This window comes from Sciurus vulgaris (assembly GCF_902686455.1).
Source record: "Sciurus vulgaris genome assembly, chromosome: 2".
In the NCBI taxonomy this organism is placed as follows: Eukaryota; Metazoa; Chordata; class Mammalia; order Rodentia; family Sciuridae; genus Sciurus; species Sciurus vulgaris.
In genome coordinates, this window is record NC_136462.1 from 97,862,436 (window position 1) to 97,890,395 (window position 27,960).

At 34.3% G+C, this 27,960-nt stretch overlaps 1 protein-coding gene and 1 pseudogene across 2 annotated transcripts in view; one reads left to right on the plus strand and one right to left on the minus strand.

The window, feature by feature from the left end:
- Window positions 1–1,624: 1,624 nt before the first annotated feature.
- Window positions 1,625–27,960, minus strand: part of FAM227B (family with sequence similarity 227 member B) — a gene marked incomplete at both ends in the record, with an annotated part of 150,065 nt that continues 123,729 nt past the window's right edge. The window contains 2 exon segments of the mRNA XM_079129696.1: window positions 1,625–1,816; window positions 5,937–6,025. Of these exon segments, the coding sequence (XP_078985822.1) occupies window positions 1,625–1,816; window positions 5,937–6,025 (281 nt within the window).
- LOC306653689 (casein kinase II subunit alpha-like) lies at window positions 6,773–7,930 on the plus strand (annotated as a pseudogene). The gene is made up of 2 exons: window positions 6,773–7,377; window positions 7,480–7,930. The product of its transcript is annotated as a casein kinase II subunit alpha-like (transcript).

Consider the following 27,960-nt stretch of genomic DNA (forward strand, 5'->3'; position numbering starts at 1 on the left):
TGGAGACCACCGTACTACATCTCTTTGGGGTTCATCTGAGTCCCCAGTAAAGCCTGGGCCAGGATGGGTTTTAAGGGTACAGGAGTATAAATAGATAAAACTTCATGCTTCCACCCCTGGTACAACTAAAGATCACTAATTTCTTTGTTTTCTTGACAAAAACATTGTTTAAAACATTGAGCTTTCTGTTAAATTTTCATTTGAATAGTCTTCTATCCAAAACATGTCTAAATCTTTTTGGAGAAGCCTAGAAGGCTATGACCATCACTTCTGATAAATACTTGAACACTGAACAATAAGTTGCAAAACTAGCTTTTTATAACAGAGCTCAGTATACTGAATTTTAAATTTCCTGGGTTTTATGTTTGTTTTACTTTTCTTACAGGCAAAATCATAGCCTCAGGTCTAAAAGAGAAATAGGTGAGCCAAATATGCACAAAGGCTTTGGGTATTAAATGCTATATAAAAGCATTGGTCAAATATTCATTCATCAATTCCTCAACAAGATTCCTGATGAACAAGAAGTAAAATCAAGAATCAATAAATAAGATGATATTAAACTAAAAAGCTTCTTTCTAGCAAAAGAAACAATCAAGAGTGTGAAGAGAGAGCCTACAGAATGGGAGAAAATCTTGCCCATCTGCCCATCAGATAGAGCATTAATCTCCAGGATACACAAATAACTCAAAAAACTTAACACCAAAAAATCCAAGTAACTCAAACAATAATTAGGCAAAGGAATTGAATAGACACTTCACAGAAGAAAAAATACAGTCAACAAATATGTGAAAAGATGTTCAACATTACTAGTAAATGGAGAAATGCAAATTAAAACTACACTTAGATTTCATCTCACTCTAGTCAGAATGGAAATTATCAAGAAAACAAGTAACAATAAATGTTGGTGAGGATGTGGGGGAAAAGGTACACTGATATATTGCTGGTGGGACTACAAATTGGTGCATCCACTCTAGAAAGCAGTATGGAGATTCCTCAGAAAACTTGGAATGGAACCACAATTTGACCCAGTTTTCCCACTCCTTGATTAATACCCAGAGGACTTAAAATCAGCATACTACAGTGACGTGGCCACATCAATGTTCAATGTTTATAGTAGCTCAATTCGCAATAGAAAAGCTATGGAACCAACCTAAGTTGGTTCCTAAGTGTCCTTCAATAGATGAATGGATAATGAAAATGTGGTGTATATACACATTGGAATATTATTCAGCCATGAAGATGAATAAAATTATGGCATTTACCGGTAAATGAATGGAACTAGAGACCATCATGCTAAGTGAAATAAGCCAATCCCCAAAACCAAAGGCCCAATGTTCTCTCTGATATACAGGTGGAGTAGGGGAAAGGGAATGGGAATGAGAAAGACAGTAGAATGAATCAGACATAACTTTCCTATGTTCATATATAAATACATGACCAGTGTAACTACACATCACGTACAACCACAAAAATGGGAAATTATACTCCATGTATATATGATATGTCAAAATAGATTCTACTGTCATGTATAACTAAAAAGAACAAATAAAAAATTTAAAAAATACATTCTTTTTTAAAAAAAATTAGATATTTAGCAAAAAATTTCCAACATTTTAGAAAATAATCATATTAAATTAAAGCTCAAAAAAGGATATGGTTCTCGTAATATTTCAGTGAGTTTAATCTTGGTCTGTTTAGGGGTTTTGGAAATGCCAGCTAGGTTATTCCTCTTAAGATAGTACAAAATCAGTGGACTCTGACCTCCCAAATTGAAGAGAATACGGTAAAACTCTGGACCAATGCTCCCATAATGGGTCTGTAAGAGAAAGAAAGAAAGAAAATCAAGTCAATTATTGCCTTTTTGTTTTTAAAGAACTATAAACAAACTAACTGCACTGTAGCATTAATAAAAATTGCTATTAGATGTTTTAAAATGTATAACAGGAAATTCTACAAAGTATCTTCTTAATTAAAGAAATTTATCAAATTATGAGTCCACGAGCATGTGCAGCTTCTTCCAGCCTTTTGATTTTGAGTATACTATGTCAATACAGATTATTCAGTCTGAAGAACAGAAAGAAAAAATATTTGAAGCACAGAGTCAGGAAAAAGGGCAGGAAAAATTATGAAGAAATAATGGCCAAAACTTCCCAAATTTTATAAAAAATACATCCAAGAAGTCGATCAAATTCTAAGTAGGATAAATTCACACCTAGATACACCACAGACAAACAATTAAAGATAAACATTTTTAAAGAGAGATCTTAAAAGCAATAAGAGAAAAACAGCTCATCACATATAGGAATCTAAATAACAGTAACAGCTAACTTATTATCATAACCAAGGAGACCAGAAGGCAGTGGGATAACATGATAAAGTGCTGATGAAAAAAATAATTGGTGACCAAGAATTGTAAGTCACAAAAACAATGGCCATAATATAATTACTCCAAGATTCTATTATTCTACAGGAAGATAAGAGCAGCATTGCAGCTACTCATTTAAAGTCTTTTTTCAATCTTTGTAATGTTGAGAGACTTATTATTGATTCCACTTCCTGTGGGGAAATAAGATTTTATTGTTATTTGTTTTATTGATGCATAAACCTCTCTAAAGTTTTTTTTTTTTGGTGTGGAAATATTTTTATGCTGTAGGTTTTTATGAATAATATGTGTTTCAGAATTCCTGATACAGAATTATTTAAAAAATGGGAGTACCATGATCAAAATGGGAGTATAGCAATTATTTGATGATGAAAACTTAATGTACATATCAGTCATGTTATTAGTCATATTTTCTATTATGTAAATAATTTCCTTCATCTTAATATCCCATGATAGCTGGTGCACACTTGTAATCCCAGCAGTTTGGGAGGCTGAGGCAGAAGGATGGTGAATTTAAAGCCACAATCAGCAAAAGCAAGGTGCTAAGCAACTTAGTGAGAACCTGTCTCTAAATAAAATACAAAATAGGGCTGGGGATATGGCTCAGTGGTTGAATGTCCTTTAGTTCAATCCCCAGCAAACCGCACCCCCCCAAAAAAATCCCATGGTAATTCACATAGGGTTACATCTAGCCTGGTCTTTAAAATGTGTACAAAGCTCACTTGCTGCAGTTTGGATCCAAAATGTCTTTCCAAAGCCTGTGTGTTAAAGACTTGGTCCTAAGCTACGGCACTATCAGGAAGTGATGGAATCTCCTAATAGAAGGATCTAATAGCGGGAGGTTAGATTAGTGAAAACAATATTAAGGCCCCAACCCCTTCCCCCGACCTCTCTCTTTGCTTCTTGGTTGTCATAAGGTAAACAGGCCTCTACCATGTGCTCCTGCCATGATGTACTGCCTTCCACAGGTCCAAAAGCAATATGGGAACTAACCAGGGACTGAAACCCCCAAAATTGTGAGGTGAAACAAATCTTTCCTCTTTTGAAGCTTATTATATCAGGCATTTATTCACAGTATACAAAGTTGACTAATAATACAGAACAAGCTCAGTTTAGGTTAAGAAAAATCTTTTCTTCCTTCTATCTTGGGTAGTATAAGATAAATGTTCTATCTTACTAAAATTCTAGAAATAGGCATTTCTGTTATTTTTCTGAAGTTATCAGTTTTTAAAATAGGAAAATCACAGTTCACAGCTCCCTTTTTCTCTCTGAGGATCCATGATTTTTAAGGGTAATCAATCAGGTAAGAGCTGAACTAGGTATTAGATGTGCATTCAGTGTTTTGTGAACCCATGCCCACGTTCTAAGTACTTTAAAGCATAAGTTCTCAAGTTGCCCAAAGAGGGTCTTGCTAGAGTCCTCTGTATAACTAAGTCAATTAAAATAAGTCTCTAATGATTCTATTCATCCCACAAAAGATAAAGGCAGAAATTTGACAGAGTTTTTTTAAGATTCCATAAATAAGACTTTTACAGTAAAAAGTTAATTTAACACAAATTTGAAGAACTAAGCAATCATGTAAACTTTGAAAGGATTATAGGGGGTGAACTAGAAAGTTCAAAGTGTGGTTTTGGTGTCCAATTTTTCTATTACTTTATTAAAGGTTACTGGCTGACAGTGACTAAAAGTTAAATTTTGATTTTTGAGGATTGTGTGTTCTGCCTATGCTCATTGACAATGTCACTTGCAGTGACTGGGACTCATAGCATTTAAACAACTTTGATGCTTAGAAAACTCTTTATGTTGAGCTGAAATCTGTCTCCCCATACCTTTCATTTATTGGTAAAAGTTATATGTGTGTATATATATATATATATATATATTTTTTTTTTTTTTTTTTTGGAGCCACACAGAAAGTCTGATTCTTATATTCTACAGCAGCTCTCCACATATTTGAAAACAGTTATTATGACTTCTAGAGTCTTTTCCCTAACAGAAATAACTTTAAATATACTGGCATTGTTTAAGTAATATAGTCTCATAGCCCTTCATCTGTTTGTCCACAAGATTTTTCAGTGTTGGTTTCCAAAAAATTAGGCATAAATATATAAATTGTCTAATTAGTAGAGTAGATCCTGTATGTTATGGCATGTTAATATTTGTCTCCCCTGCCCCAAATTCATATGTAGAAGTCTCAACCCCCATTGTGGTGGTATTTGGAGGTGGGTCTTCTGAAGATAATTAGGTTTAGGTGAGGCCATTCATGATGGGAGTGGTGTCTTAAGAGACCACAGCTTGCTCTCTCTGTCATGTAAGGACACAACAAAAAGGAAGTCATCTATAAGTGAGGGAGAGTCCTCTCTGGAAAACCACATTGGCAGCCTCCTTGATCTTGAACTTTCTAGCCTCTAGAACTATGAGAAATAAATGTTTAAGATGCCCAGTCTATGATATTTAAAAAAAAAATGTTAGCCCAAGCTGAGTAATACATGGGACAGGGTCAATGAGGCAGAAATTTGATGTATTACTAAGGGTGTATCTTCAATTGACTTTCTATCTTTTAAGTGTCCTCTGGAAAAGGTTGTTTAGTTAGTTATAAACCCATATATTCCCATTTGTTTATGCTTTCTAAATATTAAAATATATAATTTCTATTACATTTCCCTGATTTCTAAATCTAGCAATCTTGCCCCTAAAGTAAAGGACATGGCATTGTCATCTTTCCACAGTGGAATTTTACAGATTGCCAGATTATATCCTGAGTATTTACAAATAATCCTTGGCAGTATTGTGAAAGTTGAATGGAGGTAGGAAGAGATTTTATAAAATTGGATTATTAAAGACCAAGAAATATATAAATACTGACTTTCAGAAAGTAGACTTTATATTACTATAATTTCTCATTTTAAATAATAGACTTGGCTAGATAAATTAGATAAAATTTTAGCAATACAGATGATAACTGACTTAAAACCTAATTACCTAACAAATTAAGAGCTCAAATTCAGAATTATAAGCCAATGACCTCATTGAATCTTGGCTGAAGCAACACAAGGCAGCAAGGCAATGGGATCTGTACTTGCCAGGAACCTTAAAGAATGTGAAGAAACAAAGCTTTCAAGCATCAAGAGCCTCAGTATCTATATATGGACCATAGCTTAAGCAATGAGGGCAGATTGACCATTGCTGATACTCCTTTGAAGTTGTCCCTGAAACTTTGATGCTTATTGAGATCACAGTTATGCCAAAACACTAGAAGAAATCTTTGCATGTCAACCTAAGGAGAAGCAGTAACAAGAAATGTTGTGAAGAAAAGATAAATGGTATGAGTTTTTTTTCCATTAGAGATGGGGATATTTTCAGAAGAAAACAAAACTTTTTAATATTAAGATATTACATTAATAAATGAGTCTCAAAAAAAACTCCTTTGATCATTAAATTTTTTTCTAAAAAAATATTGAGAATGTAATAACTGAAATTGCCTATGTGAAGCTGGTCAATTCCAATTACAAGGCAAAGTAAACAGTTTAACAATAACTACTATATTCCAAACCTTTGTTATTGATTCTGAGTCTTCCTTGACTGTGGATATTACATTTACTCTTGGTTTCTTCAAAATTTTTGCCACATTGGAGTCCATAGCTAGAACAAAAAATAAAATAAAATAAACCAAAATTTTAAAATTGTGGGTTTTTTTCCCTTCACACAAAGCATAATATCCTTTTTTCTTTATGGCACTATACCTGAAACATGGAGAGAGGCAAACATGGATGTGAGTTGGAAAATTGTTATAGCTTGCTCCAGTCATAGGAAATGACTATCCCATCTTATATTTTTACCAAATAGGGCTTTAGAGTTTATAAAATTCATTCATTTATATTATCTCATGTCATCCTCGCAAAACCATTCTATGAGCTAAGTTAACATTTTCCACAATTTACAGATGAGAAAACTAAAGTGCAAGAAATTTCATGACGAGTTTAGGCCACTGTTCATGAAGTAATGAAGAGAGAAGATGCAGATAGTCCCTTGCTTCTAAGTTTAGAGTTCTTTTCAACACCCTCCTGTTAAATCCAGTAGGAGCTTGGGCCTCTGCATGTCAAAGTCCACTTCCCCCATATTCTGACAGCACATTCAGAGATCTGGTAATCTTTCAACTAGTATGAATATGCTTGAGGGTACTGAGGGAAACTTGCTACACCTTCAAAGGAAAAGAACTATTTGAGCTCCCTATTGTATGGGTGAGAAGAGGGGAGAGTGGCTGCCATGGTAGCTGCCACCATAGTTTGAAGAAAAATGTGTGACACAAGGTCTTACCCGCAGCTATCTCTGTACGCAGTGACTGCCAGATCTTCAAGCCTCAAGTTTAGCTTTGTCCACCAACCTGAAATGTTGGGACCCATTCCACACAGTGCCAGAGTTTACACAGATGTCAATAAACACAGACCCCAAGAATACTGGGATTATGAGTCACTGGTGGTGGAATGGGGAAATCAAGATGACTACCAGCTCATTAGAACGTTAGGCCAGGGTAAATACAGTGAAGTATTCAAAGCCATCAACATCACAAATAACGAAAATGTTGTTAAAATTCTCAAGCAATAAAAAAGAAGATAATTAGACATGAAACAAAGATTTTGGAGAATTTAAGAGAAAGTCCCAACATCATCATGCTGGCAGAGATTATAAATGACTCAGTGTGCCTTGGTTTTTGAACATATAAACAACACAGACTTCAAGCAATTGTACCAGATGTTAACAGACTATGATATTTGATTTTACAAGTCTGAAATTCTGAAGGCCCTGGATTATTGTTACAGCATGGGAATTATGCATAAAGACGTGAAGCCCCATAATGCCATGATTGATCATGTGCAAAGAAAGCTATGGCTAATAGACTGGGATTTACTAAGGTTTACCATCCTGGCCAAGAATATAATGTCAGAGTTGCATCCCAATAGTTAAAAGGCCCCGAGCTACTGGTAGACTATCAGATGTATGATTATACTTTGGATATGTGGAGCATGGGTTGTATGCTGGAGAGTATGATCTTCCAGAAGGAGCCATTTTTCCATGGACATGACAATTATGATTAGTTAGTAAGGATAGCCAGGGTTTTGGGGATAGAAGATTTATATGACTTTATTGACAAATACAACAATGAATTAGATCCACATTTCAATATTATTTTGGGGAGACACTCTTGTAAGTGATAGGAATGCTTTGTACATAGTGAAAACCAGCACCTTATCAGCCCTGAGGCCTTGGATTTCTTGGACAAGCTGCTGTGGTATGACCACCAGTCACAGCTCACTGCAAGAAAGGTTGTGGAGCACCCCAATATCTACACTGTTGTAAAGGACCAGGCTCAGATGGGTTCATCTAATGTGCAGGGAGCAGTACACCTGTCAGCAGTGCAACATGATGTCAGGGATTTCCTTAGTGCCAACCCCATCACCCCTTGAACCTCTGGCAGGCTCACCCATGATTGCTGCTGCCAACCCCCTTGGGATGCCTCTTCCAACTGCTGCTGTTGCTCAATGGTAATGGTCCCATCTTTTTCTTGATGCTTGAACCCCATTGTTTCCTGGTGCCTGAGCAGAGGTGGGGAAGTCTACCTTTTCCTTGAGGCACCTTGCGCCTGGTGAGGAGGGGTGAATGCTTTAGAAGCACTGTGTCTGAACTGTTGCTTGTGGAGTATTTCAGTCATTAAAAAAATGTATATACATATATATAAAATAGGCTGATTTTCTTTTTGTTTTCTTTTTTTTTAACTCAAAAATTTTAAAACTCAGGGGATTCCTTGAAGAATTACCTGCAGGTGGAATATTTCGTGGACAATTATTTTCTCCCCTTCCAAATTCAGTTCCTTATTACTAAAGAACAAAGGTAAACCAGCCTCAATCCCAGTTGCTGCATTTGGCAGGAGATTTCTTCCCATTTTCACTGTTGCTTACCCCACCATTCTATAATTTGGAGTGGGTCGTATCTCTCTCTCTTCTTCAGAGATTGAAAAAATGTACTTTCTCAGGAGGCAGGAAGAAAGAGAGGCAGGGTGGACTCAATCTAAGAGCAGTGTACTGCTGGGCGTTTAAATTACTTTACTCCAGAAGTGCTTCAGTGGCATTATTCTGGCAATGCTAGTGGAAGTGTGTCTTACTTATGTTGAGATGTTGAAAATCTAGACAGTACAGACAGATCCTAAGAACTTCTGTTTAGTATGCATTATGTCTTACTAACCTAACCCTAAATCCAGCTCACTTATAATTTTAGTTTTAGTTTAGTTTAAAATTGTGATACCTTTCCTCTCAGGCTCCTGCCTTGGTATTTTTCCCCCTTTTGTCTCCCAATATGCTATGCTCGATAGCTGGTAGGAAGGAGAAGGTAAAAATCTTCATTTTCTTTGACTTGGCCATGTTGAAGTCAGTTAGTTACTGGGCATAACTTACTGATTTTCTCAAAAGAAACATATTCTATATAGGATTCATGCTAGCAACTTTAAGAGCTAATAGGCACTGAGGCCACACTGAGTCTCCCTTTAAGCTTTCTGTCTTCTTTTCCTCCTACCTCCTCATCCTTTACATGCCATGCAATGAGAAGACTTGTTCATCAGTCTTGTAAATGTGTCTAAGAGGCAGGAGTAGAGCCATTATCTCCAGTGAAACAGAAATGGTAGACCTGTAACTCTTGTTACAGCCCTGCCACCCCTTGCCGTGTGTGTGTATGTATATATAATACTTTGTCCCTCATATATGAGAGATTCAGTGTTGGGATTCTTTGGTGTAAATAAACGTTTGGTTTTATTTATCAAAAAAAAAAAAAAAAAAAAAAGAGAGAAGTCATTTGATATAATTAGTCATGTCAATCAACCTAAAAACACAAGCTAGGTATTAAGTATATCTAAACACAGGGCAGAGGAAGAAGGTGACCCGGGAGATTTGTTCTAGAATCTGGTACTGATCGTCAGTTACCAGGTAGACTGATCAGATCTAGAGGTTGTAATGTTGATGACAAGCCTCATTAGAGTTGAGGAAAGTCACTTGAACTGATTTTTAAGGTAATGTATTCAGAAATATTGGACAATAACCTGAAAGACTAGACACAGGTGAACATGTAACACCCTCAGAGATTAAAGGATTAGTTAGCCAAAGGGTACATTTAAAAATTCAAGTAGAACCAAGTAAGTTGGAATTAGACTGGGCCAGAAAAGTAATATGTTACATAATCTTTAAACATTTTCTCAATTTTGAATCATCCTTAAGCAGATTTATGTGATATTTATTTTTGGATTTTTCTAACAATTTGAATAATAAAGGAACCTCTATTTCATGTCCACTGCACTCACAACCAAAAGTTTACTTTCCAGATCACCTGATTTTGGTTTGCATATTACAGAAAGTAGTATACATTAATATCATGCATAGAACCTAAACTAGGGATAATTGGCAATCAATACAAAACAAGCAAATAAGTTTAAGGAGAAAAAGAGTCAAAGAAAAAAATCGCAAAACACAAAACCCCCAAATCCCATTAAATACAAATGTTAGTAAACAATTTTAAAATAACTATATTATTAGCTTTTTTCCTTTCCACTTTCCTCTAACCCACTAATTTATTTAAGGGAAAAATCTTAGTTATAGTTTTCATATCTTCTCTATTCTCAGCATCCCTGAAAGTTTAGGAAGAGTACCTGAAATACCACAACCACTCTACTTGATGAAACTAAGACAGTACGTCTTCAGTGTTTTTACTAGGTCTTCAAAATTTCACTAGTGAAAAAAAATTCAGGTTTTTTTCTACTTGCTTTGAGAAAATTTCATTTACATAATTATCACTTATTTATCTTAGGGATGTTGTTTCTCTTAAAAAAGAGACATTTACACAAATAAGTATGGCTATCTCCGTGCACTTCTGCAGTTTTTATTTTAGTAGTTTTCTGAAATGTAAATGACTCACATCTTGGAATACTTAAAACAAGATCAAGTAGGTCATACATATTAATCAGTAATTGAATACACTATAGAAACAATACACACAGATCAATTTTATGATCTATCTAATATAAACCAAAACTACTCTCACAGTGACTTTTATTACGCAATAGGAAATAAAGGAAAGAGAAAACATAGGTAGCCATTAAAAAAAATACGTGTGATATGAACAAATAAGAAATAAGACATGAATGCAATTTTGTTTCAGTGGTGTAGGAAAATGATGAGTATTTCAAAGAAAGCATTGTATACCTATGAGCATTTTCTTATTGTCTTATTGTATATATTTTCTTATGCTTTTCTTTTTTTCAGTTCCTTATACACACACCTCCCAAATCCCTTCAGTATTGCCATCTTCATATTAGACCTCAAGCAGGTTATATCTGTCTGCATGCCTACAAGCAGAGTCACCCTAATACCTTTTTGTTTGCAATTTATGGTTTAATACAACACAAAGAACTTCATAATGCTATACAGTAAAATTAAATTGCTTCTCCTAGTGTTGGTAGGTTAACGTATAATTGTGATTTACCTTGAAGTGGTTATCCACTTTGATTGCTTATAACTATGAAGTACTATGTACAGGTAGGGCATCATTAGCATCTTTGGTTCACCAACTCTGAGCTGAATTTAGTATATCCAAGAACATGAAGATCTTATGATAAAATAGGAATTTCTGTCACGTTTGATTTCCAAAGAAATTGCCACCTTATTTTATTTTGGCACTTGGAGAGATTACCTCTTTCTCAAGTTTCTTACTTTGAATTCTATTTTATCTTCAAGGACTCAATCATTGCTCAGACAACTTATAGATCCAAGAAACAAGTGATTAGCTTTCTAAGTATTTCTGTGGTTTCATGTAAAGAACAAAATGACAAGTATTTGAGTAAGAAATGAATGTATTTATAAACTAAGGCTTTGAGGAACCTAACATCATAAACACACTGTAAAACAGAATTGTGATTCCTATAGCTTTGTTCTTTTTATTCAAGATTACTTTGGTTATTCAGGGTCTTCTGTGTTTCCATATGAATTTAAGGATTGTTCTTTCTAGTTCTGTGAAGAATGTCATTGGTATTTTGATGGGGATTTCATTGAATCTGTAAGTTGCTTGGGTAGTATAGACATTTAAAAATCTTCTTTTAATCTATGAACACAAGAAGTTTTTCCATATGTTTGTATGTTATTCAGTTTCTTTCATGAGTGTTTTTTTTTTTTTTTTTTTTTTAATTTTCATTGTAGAGGTGTTTCACTGCCTTGGTTAATTTTGTCCCAAGAGTATAAGTGCTACTTATTTTTGTATGTTGATTCTGTATCCTGCAAATTTACTGAATTCATTTATTGGTTCTATCAGTCTTTTAGCAGAGTCTTTAGGTTTTTCTAAATACAGTGTCTTATTTGTAAATGGATAATTTGACTTCCTCCCTTCCTATTTATATGCCTTTATTTTTTTCTCTTGCCTCGCTAGAGTTTCTCACTCTAGGTAAAATTTCTGGTGCTCTATTAAGAGTGGTCCCCATTCTATATGATGCTGGCTGCAGATATGCCATGTAGAACCTTTATTATTTGCTGTATGATCTTCTATAGTTAATTTATCCAGGATTTTTAATCACAATGTCATGTTATATTTTAGTAAATGCTTTTTCTGCATTGATTGAGATGGTCATATACTTTGTATCCTTTATTCTGTTGATATGATGTATTACAATTTTTTATTTGCATGTTGAATCATCCTTGCATCTCTGGGAAAATCCAACTAGATCATGGTGAATGATATTTTTTATGTGCTACTGGATTTTATTTGCTTATGTTTTGTTAAGACTTTTTTGTATCTATGTTCATCAGGGATATTAGTCTATAGTTCCTCTGTTGTTGTTGTTGTATCCTCATCTGGTTTTGGTATCAGAGTAATTTCTAGCCTCATTGAAGATATCTGGAAGGATTCCTTCCCTTTTCAAATCTTTGGGATAATTTGGGAAGAATTGTTGCTATTTATTCTCTAAAAGCCTGACAGATACCAGCAGTGAAGTCTGTTGTGAACACTGTTCCTTGTTGGGAGACTTTTTATTACGGATAAATCTCATTATTAATTTTATGTCATTCATTCTGACTACTCATTATTGATGTGTTTAGGCATTGTTTGTCTAAACGGTTTCATTTCAGTAGGTTATGCGTGTCCATAATATATTCATTTCTTCCAGGTTTTTAAATTCGTTAGCACATAGTTGTTCATAATAGTCTCTATTGATCCTTTATATTTCTTTGTTATCAGCTTAATGTTTCCTTTTCATCTCTGATTTTATTTGGGTCTTCTCTCTTTTTTCTTTATTGATCTAGCTAAAGGTTTGTCATTTTATCATTTTAAAAAGGCAACTGTTTGTTTCATCAATTTTTAAAAATTTAGTCTCCACATTGAATTTATTTCTGGTCTGATCTTTGTTATTTCTTTCCTTCATTTGTTTAGAAAAATTTAAAATTTCCCTTTTGATTTCTTCAATGACCCATTGTTCATTCAGTAGCATATTTCTAAGTCTCTATGAATTCATATAGCTTCTGAAGTTTCTTTTGTTGTTAGTTTTTAGTTTTATTCTATTTAGGTCAGAGAAGATACATAATATGATTTCAATGTTTTAAAAAAGTTGTTGAGACTTGTTTTTTGGACTAATATACAGTCTACTTTAGAGAATCTTCTATGTGCTAGAAAAAAAGAATGTGTATTCTGTAGTTGTCAGATGAAATATTCTATAAATAATGTTAAATTCACTTGATTTAAACCATAAATTACCTCTGCTGTTTCTTTGTTGGTTTTCTGTCTAAATGATTTGTTCATTTATGAAAGTACAGTGTCTCCCACTATTATTTTATTGGATCTTATCTCTCCATGTAGATCTATAATTTTTGTCTTATAAAATGGTATGCTCTGGCATCAAGTTTATTTAAGTTTACAATTATTAAATCCTCTTATTGAATTGAACCTTTAATTATTATATAAATACCTTTTTTGGTTTTTTTTTTTTTTTTTTTTTTTTGCTGTTTTTGTCTTTAAGTCTATTTTGTCTGACAGCTACTCCTGCTAGTTTTTGTTTTCTGTTTGCATGGAACGTCTTTTTCCATCCTTTCACTTTCAGTCTCTGTGTATCTTTACTGGTGAAGTGAGTTTCTTATAGGCAGCATATCATTGTGTCTTGTTTTTGTACCCACTCAACCTGTCTTTATCTTTCAGTTGGGTAATTTAGTTCATTTATGCTCAAGGTTATTATAGATATGTAAGGACTTACTCTATACCTCTCATTCTGCTAAAGTTCTTCTATTTGTTTCAAATAGTTCCTTTCTTGTTGTTCATCTTTATGGCTTGGTGGTTTGTAGTATTGATAAAGTGTAATTCTTTTCTATTTCTCTTTCATGTGTCTACTTTACCAGTGGATTTCTTCTATACTCGTATGTTTTCATGATGATAAGAATCTTTCTTTTGCTTCTAGACGTAGGAATGCCTTAAGAATCTTTTGAAAATTCAGTCTGGTGGTGATGGATTCCCTCAGTTTTTGTGTTGAAAAATTATTTTTATTCTTCATTCTTAAGGATTGCTTTGTTGGATATAGTATTCTTGGGTAGACAGCTATTTTTTGTCAAAAGTTATTACTGTAATAGGGGTTCCCTTAAGTGTGACTTTGCACTTTTCTCTTATAGTTTTTAGAATTTTCTCTTTGTCTTGTGCTTTTAACAGCTGAGATATAATATGTCAAGGGGGGAAAGTTTTCTGGTTATGTCTATTTGGAGTTCCAAAGGCTTCCTGTACCTGCATGTTTACATCTGTTGTAAGGTATGGAATTTTTCAGTTATTATTTAATTGAACAGGTTTTCTATGTCTTTTTTTTTCCCTCCTTCAGGTATCTATAAAATGTGACATGTCAGAAGTCTCAAAGAAATTCTTTCTCTTTTTCTTCCTTTTCTTTCTTAATTTTTTGATCCAACTTAGATATTTCAAAAGACCTATCTTCAAGTTCAGATATTCTCTGTTTAATTTAGTCTGTCATTGAAGTTTTCAATTGTACATTTTATTCAACTAATTGAGTTCTTCATTTCCAAGATTTTCTGTTTTTTTTTTTTTTTTTTTTTTTCCTTCTTTTTAAAATCTTTCTCTTTGCTGAACTGCTCATTCTTATCATGGATTGTTTTCCCAGTTGTGTTCAATTGTCTGTATTCTCTTGAATCTTAAGGAGCTTCTTTGTAATCATTCTTTTAAATTCTTTTTTGGGCATCTCAGCAATACCATTTTCTTTGGGATATGTTACTAGGGCCATTATGTTTTTTTGGAGGCATTTTCTTACTTTGTTTTTTTTTCACATTTGTCATGCCTCTACATTGACATTTACATGCCTGGTGGATCAGTTATCTCTACTACTTAGAGGGTAGACTTCTTAGTAAAAGACTTTCTCCTGAAGACGTGTCTTGATGTGTCAGTTTGGAACGCAATGTTGACTTTGGTTCTAGTTGGGTAACATAGTGTACTCTCCCTATAGCCTCTTTGGCTTAACTGACCAAGGGTACAGTTTGGGGTGTCATGGAATTAAAGACACCCACTATTTCTGGAGGCCTCACAAAGGTGGGGACACTTTTATGGCGCAGGCAGTTGTGATATACACATCAGTAGGTGTGGGGTGCCAACTGCGTAGCCACTCCAACAATGAGAGTGATGCCACCAGTTGGGTGATGGGCATTTCCTCAGGCACTCCTGCTGGTAAGGGTCTCTGGCACTGGCATCTACAGCAGTGATAGAGGGCCTGAAGCACCTTGCACTCAGACCTGCCAGCAATATGGCCCACACATGCTGTGGGTAGAAGTAGTTGGAGGAGAGGAACATGCATTGATCCAGGGGATGGGGGGATGTGGCCAGTGGTGACCATGCAGGTGACTGCCTTCAGTTCTAACAATGGTGTAAGTCTACATATGACTGGCAATTCCCTTGTTCCCAATAGAAAGCACCATGGTCATTCAGTTCTCTAGGATAGCACTCTTGGTTCCTCTCTGTCCTGAGACACCTATGTCCTGAAATTCAGGGCCTTGGGCAGGCTTGGGTGCTGGGGTCACAGTTGCCTTTCTTGGCCTTCTTGGGTCTGCAATTCAATACCTACACTAGTATGGTAGAATAACTGTGGGGTCCCAGAGATGGGTATCTGAAGGGTATTCTAATCCCTAGAAAAGTATGAATTCAGACAATGAGTTCCTTCTGAAGATGGCATAAGACACAGCAGCCTGGGTTCTGAGGTTTTCCAAGGAGCTGATGTGAGTTCTTTTCCCAAAGAAAGCTGCTGTGTGGACTCCAGGTTTCTCCCCTAACTGGGCTGCAAACTTGTGATAATTATGAAACTTTCTGGTAGCTAGAATTGTTGTTGCTTGTGGTGATGGAGTTTGTTGCGATTCTTTTGTTCACTCCTTCCCCTGCAAAATATAATCCCTGTCCCCTGACTGGGAAGCCAAGGTGGTAGTTGCTGGGGTTCTTTGTTCCTCTTTCTATGTGGTTGTTCCAGGTCTCCAAGTCTTGCCATGTTCTAATCTCCCCTTTCCTGAGTTCCAGTGTTCTCCCATGGTGACTCACCTCAAAATGCAGCTGTTCAGCTGTTGCTTTGGTTCTTCTTTGTGGAAGAGGAGGAGGAGGAGGAGAGGAGGAGAGTGTTTGGTACCTCCATTCAGCCATCAGAGATGTATTGATTTTCTTTGCTCTTGGAAGCATATAGAGAACTCTGGAATTATAATTTGGACAAAGAATCCCATTGTACAGCCTGAGGGGCAGTGTACAGAGTGAGGCCTAATTTTGATGGGAGCTTACCTAGAATATCACCTCCTAAAATGAGACACAATTTTTTACCTAAACTGACCTATTCTCAGATCTAAGAGACCAATTCAGTAAGATATGGGACAATATGCTTTAGTCTGTTCTTTTCTGCTGGTCCCAATCTGTTTTTTCTCTCTCTTTACCAATCTCTTATTTCAAAACTTAAAACCAAAATCTCTCCATAGTGACCAAATCTCCTTTAATATGTAAAACTTTCTGAAAATAATGTTTCAAAGTGAGGACTATGGGAAACCAGAATATGCCTCCCCAAAATATAAAGAATTGTTGAAATGAAGACAATTAAGAAGAAGCCGATGCAGAAAATCCCTCTGCCCTCCCACTATTTTCCCCAAAGGAGAACATAAATCTGTAAAGCATTCTGTCTTTATTAGAAAGGACAGAAGTTAATCACTGGAGACACCCATAGATCCTTATCAACTGGAGATAATACTAGAGGAATCTACAAGCAAAGTGTACTCCATTAATTTCTTCCCATATATTTACCTGCCTCTAAAACTGTTTTCCTTTGCTTTGATGCTTCTCTAAAGTTTATTATTCTTTGTTGAAGATTCCATATGAGCCAGAGTGTCAAGCTACTGCTTTGAATTCCTTTTCATTGAGGTTTTTCTTACATGATGTGACCTGTGCATGTTAATAAACTTGCTTTTCTCTTGTTAATCTATCTTTTGTTATAGGGGTCCATCTCAACTATAAATTTATGAGGGTTGAAGAGAAATATATCCTCCCTGAGTCTATTGTCCATTGCTGTAATCTAAAACATGTGACATGTAATATGAACTGAACTGCATGATTGAACACAGGGACACTTAATCACTGAGCCACATCCTCAGTTTTTTTTTTTTTTTTATTATTTATTTTGAGACAGGGCCTCACTAAGGCTGAGACTGGCTTTGAACTTGCAATCGTCTTGCCTCAGCCTCCTGAGTTGCTGGGATTACAGGCATGCACCACCATGCCTGGCTTTTCCTTACCTTTCAGTTATCTTTTCTTTCAAATAGCCTAATGCCTGAGACCACTATCAATCTGGTATCCCCACTGGAAAACATTGTCCTTAGAAAGATCAACTATTAGGAGTTAGGTATCCAAGATTTGATTTAATGTTCCCACAGACTATATATGTAGTCTAAAGCAACCTGCTTTCCAACTGGGTCTCAACTTTTTCATTTGTAAAAGTAAGACCTTTTTGAAAAAAATTTAATTAATATTCAAATGTTGCTTCTTATTTTAAATTCTATTAAGATATGAGATAGATCAAATTAATCTACTTCTGTTAAATGGGAAAAAAACATAAATGTGATTTCTCAAACTTGAATCTTTTATTTTCCAATTATTTGTTTATTCACACATTCCCTTAATAAATATTTATTGTAAGGCTAGGTTTGTGCCTTAGGAGAGGAACGTTTGCCTAGCATGAGTAAGGCCCTGGGTTTGATCCTTAGAACCACCAGGAAAAAAAAAGAAAGTAATATTTTTGAATACTACATGAAAAATACTGCAAAGTTTAAGAGAAACAAAGGATACAGGCTTTAGCATTTCATTATTTTAATTAAATAAGCTGATAACACATTATAGGTCACACTTGTAGAAAATTCAGCATCTATTATAAAGTTCATATGAAATGAAAAAGCAAATACATTGTATCAAAAATGAAAACTTTAGGATGAGACGGGGACTATTTGTAGGATGAGATAATTAAAGAAGTCTCACTTAAAAATTGATTAGATTTGTAGGGTTCAGACGTGGGCAAAATTTCAGACCACTGATACACAAGAATAAGACTGTGTAACAAGGCATTTGGGCAGGACCATGAAAAGACCACCTTGGTTGCAGTGCAGGGTTCCTTTGGGAGTGTCCTTACTTCAAGAATGTGCAGAAGAAAAAAAGCAAAGGGCATTAAGATGGAGTGGTTGTCCTAGTGTAAGAAGATTTTAAAAATGTGTCTGTCAGGAAATAATACATTGAATTCAAATCTTTGAGGATGATTGAAATAATTGGTGGGTAATTATGAGTTAATTTAAATACTACGGTTGCTAAACAAATGATGTGAGTAATGTGGTTTTACCCCTTAAGTCATAAAGTTGTTAATAAACCTAATTATTTCAAATTATCATAAACTTCATTTCCCCATAGATTGTTTGTAAGACAGAAAAGTAACATGATAGCTTGTTGGAAGTTGAAAGCAATTGTGTCTCTTTTACTTATTGTCATCTAATAATTTAAAACTTTTGCCAAAGGCTTCGAACTTTTTGTTAGCAGTTGGAGTCTTTTGTAATAGCAACAGAAATGGACTAACCCTACCACTATGAGAATTATGGTGAAAATAGGTGCTGAAAATATAGTTTCGTATTACTGTAGAGAAAAATGTGAAGTATTTTCCATTTAAAAATTAAACCCTAGACATAAGGAAATCAAAGTGATAAAGGATTTACACTTTCATGAGGTCAATGTTATGTATACTATATGTGAAATACACGATTCTTTCAAATTATGGGTGGAAGTACCAAATAGAGTGGGGAGAAAACTTTTGCAAGAGTTCATTGTGCTTTCTTTCGGTATAAATGTTAAATCGAGGGTGTTGTGGTTCACCCATATCATTTCCTCTTTGTTTGGAGTCATTGTGCTCTAATGGGAAAAATGCTAGCAGAAGTCCTAGTGACGCAGGGTCATTTCCCCACCCTCTCACCAGAATCTTTCCATCAGAATGTTTACTGTAAGTCAGACTTTTGTACTGAATAAAGAAACTAGCATTTGATTCCATTATTTAAAAAAATAAATTATAGGCTCTCAAACTCTTTCCATGGGTGGATTTTCAATATTCACCACTAACAATATGTCTTAAAATAAGTCCATATTCCAAGATCAAATTTGCAAAGTTTGGTTCTGCTTTTAATTAAGCCAAACTCTTTTCTCAGTGAATGAGAAATTAACAGTTAAAATAAATGATTAGAATAAGAATGGGCTCTTATAAGGCTGGTAATCCCAAATTCTTTGATCTGGCTACCACTAATCTCCTACCCTGACTGCTGAGACTCCCTGAATCCAAAGTTAATCAAATCAATCACAGGAAGAGAAGGAACACCACCAGAAGCTTCATTTGTAAGACCACAGACATTAACAGGATTTTGGAAGGTTTGAATTAGTTAGTACCTTGGGAAGACCTGTCCTTCAATGCTGTTTCTCTAGAGAGAGAGACTGAGTGCTACTATATGATCTAAGAACCAATTTTATTTTAAAAATAATTGGCGCTATTTTATAGTAGAAAGTGCATGGAAAAGAACAGGAGCGTTCTTTAAATATCAAGGTGCATAAGAAAAAAACAGGGAATCTTTTTAAAATGCATTTTTTAAAATTTAAGTAGGTCTGGGGTCTCGTATCACAGGGATTGGTGATTCTATGTCATGTGGAGCCACCCTTTGAGCAGTAAGGAATAGAGAATGCCAAGTAGGAACAGTTCTTCCCTAACAATGTGATTTTAAATCTGTGCTCTCAGATATGAAATGATACCATTGATGGCACTCCATAGGATCACTGGAAGAGTAAATGAAATTTTGTTTGTGAAGTGCAAGACAAAGTTGATCTTAGTTATCAGCACAGGAAGGAAAGCAGAGAATATGGTAGATAATGCTGGAAATTGGTAGATGTGGTTATGGGAATTGGTGAAAGTTCTTATTACTTTAATATTTTTCATTGAAATAGCAAAATTAGGATTTGAGATTTAGGATAGGGGAGGTAGGGCTAGAGATCTGAAGGAAAAAAGGGTGGAAATAGTTGCGTAGATACTGAGATAAATGGTAAAGAGCACACAATATTAAGACCCGCTTAAGTTACATAACTGTGAACTAACAATGAGACTAGTCAGCATGGTTGCATGATTCCTCTGTATCTATTTAACTTGTATTTGTTAAGGTGTGAAGAAGGTAGAGAATTACCTTTAATTAGGTTTGTGGCTTTTTCAAATAAACTGATAAATGGAAAAAGAAATTTAAGGTTAATGTAAAGGAATAACTGCAATGATTTCTACTATTCCTAAAATACTATGGTATTTTATTTAGGCAAGGAGGTAAAAGAGAATGTATTGCTGAGATTTCATTTATGATGGTATATGGAATATTTTTATAAATGTTCTGCGTGTTACTGTACTTGAAAGAAATGTGTAGTCTAGATAAGTTGAATGCTCTCTTTTCTCTCTTCTCTCATACATGTCAAACTTACTAATGCTTTCCTAATATATTTTCTTTATTAATTCTTTTTGTCAGATCTAACTATTGTTATCCAGAGAGGTATTAAAATATTCTACTGTAAGTATGAATTTATCAGTTAGTTGTTAAGATCAAAATATTTTTGTTTTATGTATTTCTAGGCAATGTTTTTGGTACTCACATATTTACACTTACACTGTCTTCTAGTTGGATTGTTTTTAAGTAGTCTCTCTCTATATACCTTTTAGAGATTTCTTCCTATAATTTTATTTTTTCTCATATGAATATTATTATACCATTATACTGGCTTTTTGTGTATGTGTGTCTTGTGTGTGTGGTGCTGAGAATGGAACTCAAGGCCTCCGGCATTCTAGGTGAGCACTCTACCACTGATTCACACAGCATGCCCTACTACTTGAGGCTTCTTTTGGTGAACATTTACATGATATTATTTTTCCTATTGATCTATTTTTAACTCCTCTCTGAGATTTTGTTTTAGATTTTTTCTTTTTGTAAAAAGAATAAAGATGGTTTAAAAAAATTCTGCTGTCATGTAGAACTAAAAAGAACCAATAAAAAAATGAAAAAAAGCCTACTTGAAGGCCCAACACTCTGACATATGAACTTCCTAACAAAATGCCTGATGTGCAAGAAGTAAAATCAATAATCAATAAATGAGATGGTATCAAATTAAAAAGATTCTTCACAGCAAAAGAAACAATCAAGAGCATGAAGAGACAGCCTACAGAATGGGAGAAAATCTTTGCCACATGTACTTAGAGCATTAATCTCTAGGATATACAAAGAACTCAAAAAACTTAACACCAAAAAAAAAAAAACAAAACAAAAAAAAAACAAACCTAAAAAACCCAATCAATAAACTGGCAAACAATCTGAACAGACATTTCTCAGAAGAAATATGAATGGTCATCAAATATATGAAAAAATTTTTAATATCTCCAGCAATTAGAGAAATGCAAATCAAAACTACAATAAGATCTCATCTCACACAAGTCAGAATGACAATAATCAAGCATACAAGTAACAAATGTTGGCCAGAGTGTGGGGAAAAGGGTACACTCCTACTTGGCTGGTGGGACTGCAAATTGGTGCAACCACTCTGGAAAGCAGTAGAGAGATGACTCAAAAGATTAGGAATGGAATCACCATTTGACCCAGTTATCTCACTCCTTGGTATATATATCCAAAGGATTTAAAGTCAGCATACTAGATGATATAACCACATCAATTTTTTAAAATATATTTATATTTTAGTTGTATTTGAATACCATACCTTTATTTTATCTGTTTATTTTTATGTGGTGCTGAGGATCCAACACAGTGCCTTGCACATGCTAGGTGTGCACTCTATCACTGAGCCACAACCCCAGCTCTGCATCAATGTTTATAGCTGCTCAATTCACAATAGCTAAGCTAAAGAGCTAACCTAGGTACCCTTCGACAGATGAATGGATAAAGAAAATACAGTATATATACACAATGGAGTATTACTCAATCATTGAGAAGAATGACTATGAACATTGCCAGTAAATGGATGGAACTGGAGACTATCATGCTAAGTGAGATAAGCCAATCCCCCAAAACCAAAAGTCAAATGTTTTCTGATATGTAGAAGCTAACCCACAATAAGGGGTGGGAGGAGAAGAGAAGTTTAGTGGAGTAGACAAAGGGGAATGAAAGGATAGGACGGGGGATAGGAAAAGGAAAGACTGCTGAATTAATCTAACATAACTTTCCTATGTACATATATGAATATACCATAGTGAATCTCACCATTGTGTACATCCACAAGAAATTAATTAAAGAAGATAACAATGGGGAAAGGGCAGAGAGAGCAATAGAGGGAAGGGAGAAGGGGCAGGATGAAGGAAGAGGAAGTAGAGGTACTGGGATCTGAATTAGAACAAAATATATTCCACGCTTGTATAATTATGTCACAATGGATTCTACTGTCATGAATAACTAAAAAGAACCAATTAAAAAAAAAAAAAAACCCAAAAACCTATTTGAGACTTCTTTTTCAGCAGGATGTAGTAGGCCTCACAGGCAATGTTTTTACTTCAACAACTCAAAAAGTAAAAGAAAAAAAGATCCAGATAAATTACAAAGATACTATTTGTAAGGACATTGGATATAACGAGAACAAGAAAAGTTAAAATTCCAGAGAGGGAAGTCCTTCCGATGTGAGCTGTCAATCTCTAATTTTGTCTCTTGAAAGCTTTACTGGTTCTGAGCACTATTGAGTCAACTGGGACTTTATGATGTTATGCACTGGGACTTTAGGCTGATGTTAGATCTGGAGGAACCCCACATACATGGCTGCTATTTTTTACCGTAGTACATTTGTTGAGTTATGAGCATGGAAGGCTGGGGAAAGCAAATCACAAGGAGGATAAATATAAAGAAAACCATTCTAAGGTACAACAGACTCAGACTGAAAAGAGATATATATTCCCTTGAAAGGAGTAGTAGGAGTTTTCAACAGAAACAGTGGAAACTAGTTTAAAGTGCCTAAAAACCAAAACAAACAAACAAAATCCACTGCCAACCTGGAAATAAATATTCTACAAAAATATTCTTAAATATATCAAATGCAGACTTTGACAGACACAAAATTAATCCCGCTTAGTCTATTCATAGTTTTCCCTTTAATTAATATGAAAGAATCATACATGTTAATGAGGTATCATGTGACTTTTTGGTATATGTGTACATCCTATAATGTTTAAATCAGTTTACACTTATCTACCTTCTCAGACATTTATCATTTTTATGGCGAAAGTATTCATTTTTCCCCAAATGTCCCTTCTTCTAGTTTTTGAAATACACAATACATGATTGGTACCTACAGTCACCATTCTGTGCGCTAGCACACCAGAACTCCTTCCGCCTGAGACTTACTACCCACAGACCAACTTTTCTCCTCCTGCATGTCTCTGCCTCTCGTAACCATCATTCTATTCTCAACTTGAATGAGATCAACTTTTTATATTCCAAATGTGAGTGCCTGTCTTTATTATCATTTTCCCTAACGTTTAAAACTTTTCTTTATTTCCATTTTGCTCATTTCCTTAACGTCCCTTACTATCTTTTCATCAGCCTCTTATTTTCTCTTGGGTGTCTTCCAGTTTCACCCTCGATTCTATCGATGGTTTTGTTTTTCACATCTTTTCAATCTGACCCTTCATTATAGTTTTGCTTTTATGCTTTTTGATTTTCATTCACAGAAGTACATCATTAAAGTTTCAAAATATGTGGTATTTAGTTATAACTTTCTTCTATACTATGGTATCATTTTTCTGGTGAATGTCCTTCAGCTGTCATTCATTTTTCTTGTTCCTTTTCCCTCACTCTCCTTGCCCCACCCTCATTGGTTTGGCAGCTTTTCTACTTTTTTTTTTTTTTTTTTCATTTTGAGAATAAGTTGAAACTGATTGCATTAAAAATGAAGCAAATGAAAAGCATTTACATATCTCTGATTATTACTGTTTATGCATAATTCATGTTTTCCAGTAGCGGATCCTGTGCCAAGGATTCAAGGGTAAGCAGTTTATTGGAAGGAGCAAGGAACATGGGGACAGGGAAAGGATTGTCCAGGAAAAGACGGGCAGTCAATGAAAAGATGCAGTATCAAGCCGGCTATCCCAGTGAGTAACTGGACCGTAATCTCCTAAGGAGACTCTTGAAAATAAATACAAAAATAAAAGGGCAAAGCACATAATTATCCCAGCCAAGGAAGGGAGGAAAGCTGTGACATTTATTGACCCGCTCTCATCAGTCACTGATTAAGGAATTTGCTTCAGGGGCTATTAATTCTGGTCCTCCATGTGTGGGCAAAGTGAGATCTGGCATCCCTCAGCCCAAGCTACAGCTGCTGTCTAACGGAAGGCAGGCTGGTCTGTAGGGAACACCAATAATTTTTTGAGAGCCAATTTAGTATAGTCAAATAAGAAAATAGGAATAAAACTGTTCAGAACAATGCACTTGTGAAATTATTGAGACAAAAACACAAAAAACAAGCAAAAATCTTGGTAGGAGTAATTACTAGATTGAGATTAGCTGTCATATTCAGCCCTACTGGTGTTAAAATTCTTCTTTCTCTTATTATGTTGATTAAAAGCTGCCATAACAAAGTTGAGTTAAGCAGTGATTCTGTTTTAGTACATCACCATTAAGTGTGATGATCTGCAGGTTTGTTGTAGTTTCTCTAAATCAAACTAATGAAGTTTTCTCTCAGTCATACCAAACTAAGTTTAAGTTAATTTTTATCACAAACAAATATTAAATCATGCTAATTATTATCTTTTTTGGCATTCAATAATATGATCACCCTCTGTGTCATTTTATCTTAGATATGTCTTAAATAAAATATATATTTTTATTTGTGTGCATGTTTAACCATATCTTAGGGCCTTTCTTTTAATATGAAAGTCTAATACATTCACATATATTATGATGACTAATTTATTTGAAATTATTTTTACCTTCTTTTAGTTTTTCTTGCTTTTTCAGTCATACTTATGAGTCATTCTATTTAACTTTTTTATTCTATTTTTTGTTATTTTATTCATCTGCTTTGAAGTTATAAATTCCATTTCCATTCTCCTAAAGGTTAATCCAAAAATGCTTAATCATATTTTGTCAATATCTAAAATATATTGCTATTTCTATCTGCTCTTAAATGAAGGAAGAATTTCAGTGAAGTCAATTTTCTTCTTCCTAAACTTCTTCCACACTTCAAGGTTGTTCTCATTGGGATTTTAGTGCAAGATTATTTGAAAAGTTTTAAAATTAAAATAGTTTATTTATTCATTGGGTTTTGCTCCTCATTAATATTAATACATGCATATTTACATATATTATATAAATGATACTTCATTTATATATTCTGTTTATCACCTTCTTTCGTGTACTGAGTTTTGCAAAAAGCATATGCTGTATAAGCACCACAATTAAAATATAAAACTGTTCCAAGATGAATATAATTCTCTGTGTTCCACAATCTCACTTGGAAACTTTATTTTGCTACAGTAATTATTTCAGGGTGGGTTTATAGTTGGTAAACCTTTGAAGTTCTTATTTGTGTGATCCGAATGATATTTTGGTTGGTGTATTTTTAAAAATATCTTTGTTCAGGCCTTTGAAGGTATTTCTGTACTCCTCTAGCATCATGTGCTGCTGAATTGTATAAACTGATGCCAATCTGATTCTAGTTCCTCATAAGCAATTTGTGTAGCTTTTTAATTTTTGAAAATTCCAGAATTTTCTCTACTTTTAGAATTTAGAATTTTCACCAATGTGTAGGTCTTTACTTATTCTGCTTGGTCCTTGGTTAGTCATTTAAATCTCACCACTTCAGTTTTAAAAAGTGCTCTTTCTCTGTTTTCCATCATGTTCTCTTCCCGGAGTGAAGATGAACTATCATCTTCATGATCTTCCATGTTCTTTAACATTGATATCTCTATTTTCTATTTCTCGTCTTCTTTAAAATTTATATCCCTATTGTTCTACCTTTGAATGCTGTGATATTCCAAATCATTTGCTCTTTAGCCATAACAATTCTATGCTACTTAACCATTCTGCTAATTTATGTACTCAAACATCATCTTACTGATTCCCAAGAACTATTTTTTCTTCTTCATTTTCTTGCTAACCTATGTTTCTTATGTGATGCAATAAGATTTCAAATAAGCTCCATGGGAGCAGGTATTATGATTTTTTTTCTGAGGGTACAAGATTGGGGTATCACCATGGCAGTTAGTACTAAAATTCAGAGTCTAAACATTTTAGGAGATGTTCAGTGAAGACTTGTTAAAATTCTTTAGAATTTTATAGAAATTGTGTAGTAATTCTAGTGAGAATTTGAAATAAATATTTTATATTTCTTTGATCAGCTTTTAATACCTTCACCTTGATCCTTCCCTTTCATGTTTTCCCCAAATGTCTGTCATTCTTTGTTCATATGTCTGAATTAAAGATTACGTTTACTATTATAGATGATTAGCATGAGTTTCTCTTGAGATTTAAAGCTTTTTTCGCAACAAATTTCTTCCCATAATTTCTTTACATATGAACTGGTTATGGCAACTGGCATAATCAATACTAAAGTTCTGTGTACTTGAAGAAGCAGGAAGATTAGGCCCTCCATACCCTTTATGAAAATAAATTCTATATTGAATACAAATGTGATTAGTAGCTCAGGTTCCTACACTACTCATCTGTATACATTTCTCAATTTATTTCTAACTTCATAACCTTGTGAAAGTTATTCAAATTCTCTTATGCCTTATTTCCTCATTGACAAAATGAGGATGTAAGAGTAGCTATACTTTTTATTCTCTCTATCAAGACTTCAAGACTAGTTTCAATATTTGAAGAATGAAGATAAAAACAGTACCAACTTGGAAGAACTCTATTACTTAATTTTATAAAATGCTTAGAAAATTGCCAGTAAGTGCCGTGTAGGCATGTAATACATAAACTAGAGATATATGTTAACAAATTAGTCTCTTTCTAATTCTTACAATATTCATCTTTGTTTTCACTATTCTTTATGCTCCTCTGTGCTCTTAAAATTTCCCTGGTCACATTTCCTTTTAAGCTTACCTTCCCTCAAAAAATTCCTGCTCAATATAACCTAGACTGCTCTCACTAGAATTACCTAAACATTCCTCTTTCAAAACTATACACCCACTTCAGAATGTCTAAAAGTATTTATTTTTCAAATCTAGTCCCCAGCCACTTAGGCTTCTTTGAAGGGAAATTAGTTCTTATTGCTCTTTTTACATATGATGAACTTAGAAGTGAAGTAACTTGCCTCTGTCACATGATTACTAAGGACAATAATTCCAATTTGGATAGGCCTGGATGCAAATTATCTGAATCCTGAAAACTCTTCATAGACCAGCTTTACTCATATGACCTCTAAATACTACATTCTCTCATTATGAGAGAACTGTTTACATAGTTTCATGTTTTGTAGGTAGTTTTCAATAATTTCTCACTTAATGTTTATTTATTGTTTTTTAGTAGTTCTGTTTTTTTGTCTTCCTGTTTTCAGTGCACAGGCTTTGCTCTCTTCTAATTCCTTTGCCATTCCCATAACACTTTGAATGTGTCATTTAACTTGTGAACTCTCGGAAGTGAATTACTAATGAGAAGAGTGAATCATTTTCCATGTTTAGTTTCCAAGATTTCTCATTTTGAAAACAGGTTTCCAAGTATTAATGAATTCAAATGATTACCCATACAATTCACTTCTCTATAAACTTTTATCTTAAGAAAAAGTCTGCTAAGTTAGACTGCATGAATAAAATTATTGGATAAAAGTTTAAATTACCAGAAGTTGCATCATTATCGGTTATTATTTGAGAATTGTTTGCTTTCTATAATATGAAGTTACTCTCAGAGGAAAACTGATTAGAATAGAAACCAGATGTGTTTTTAACTAGACCAAAAAGAAAAAAAAAGATAGACAAACAGAAAATTAATATAAGAATGACATAAGGAGGT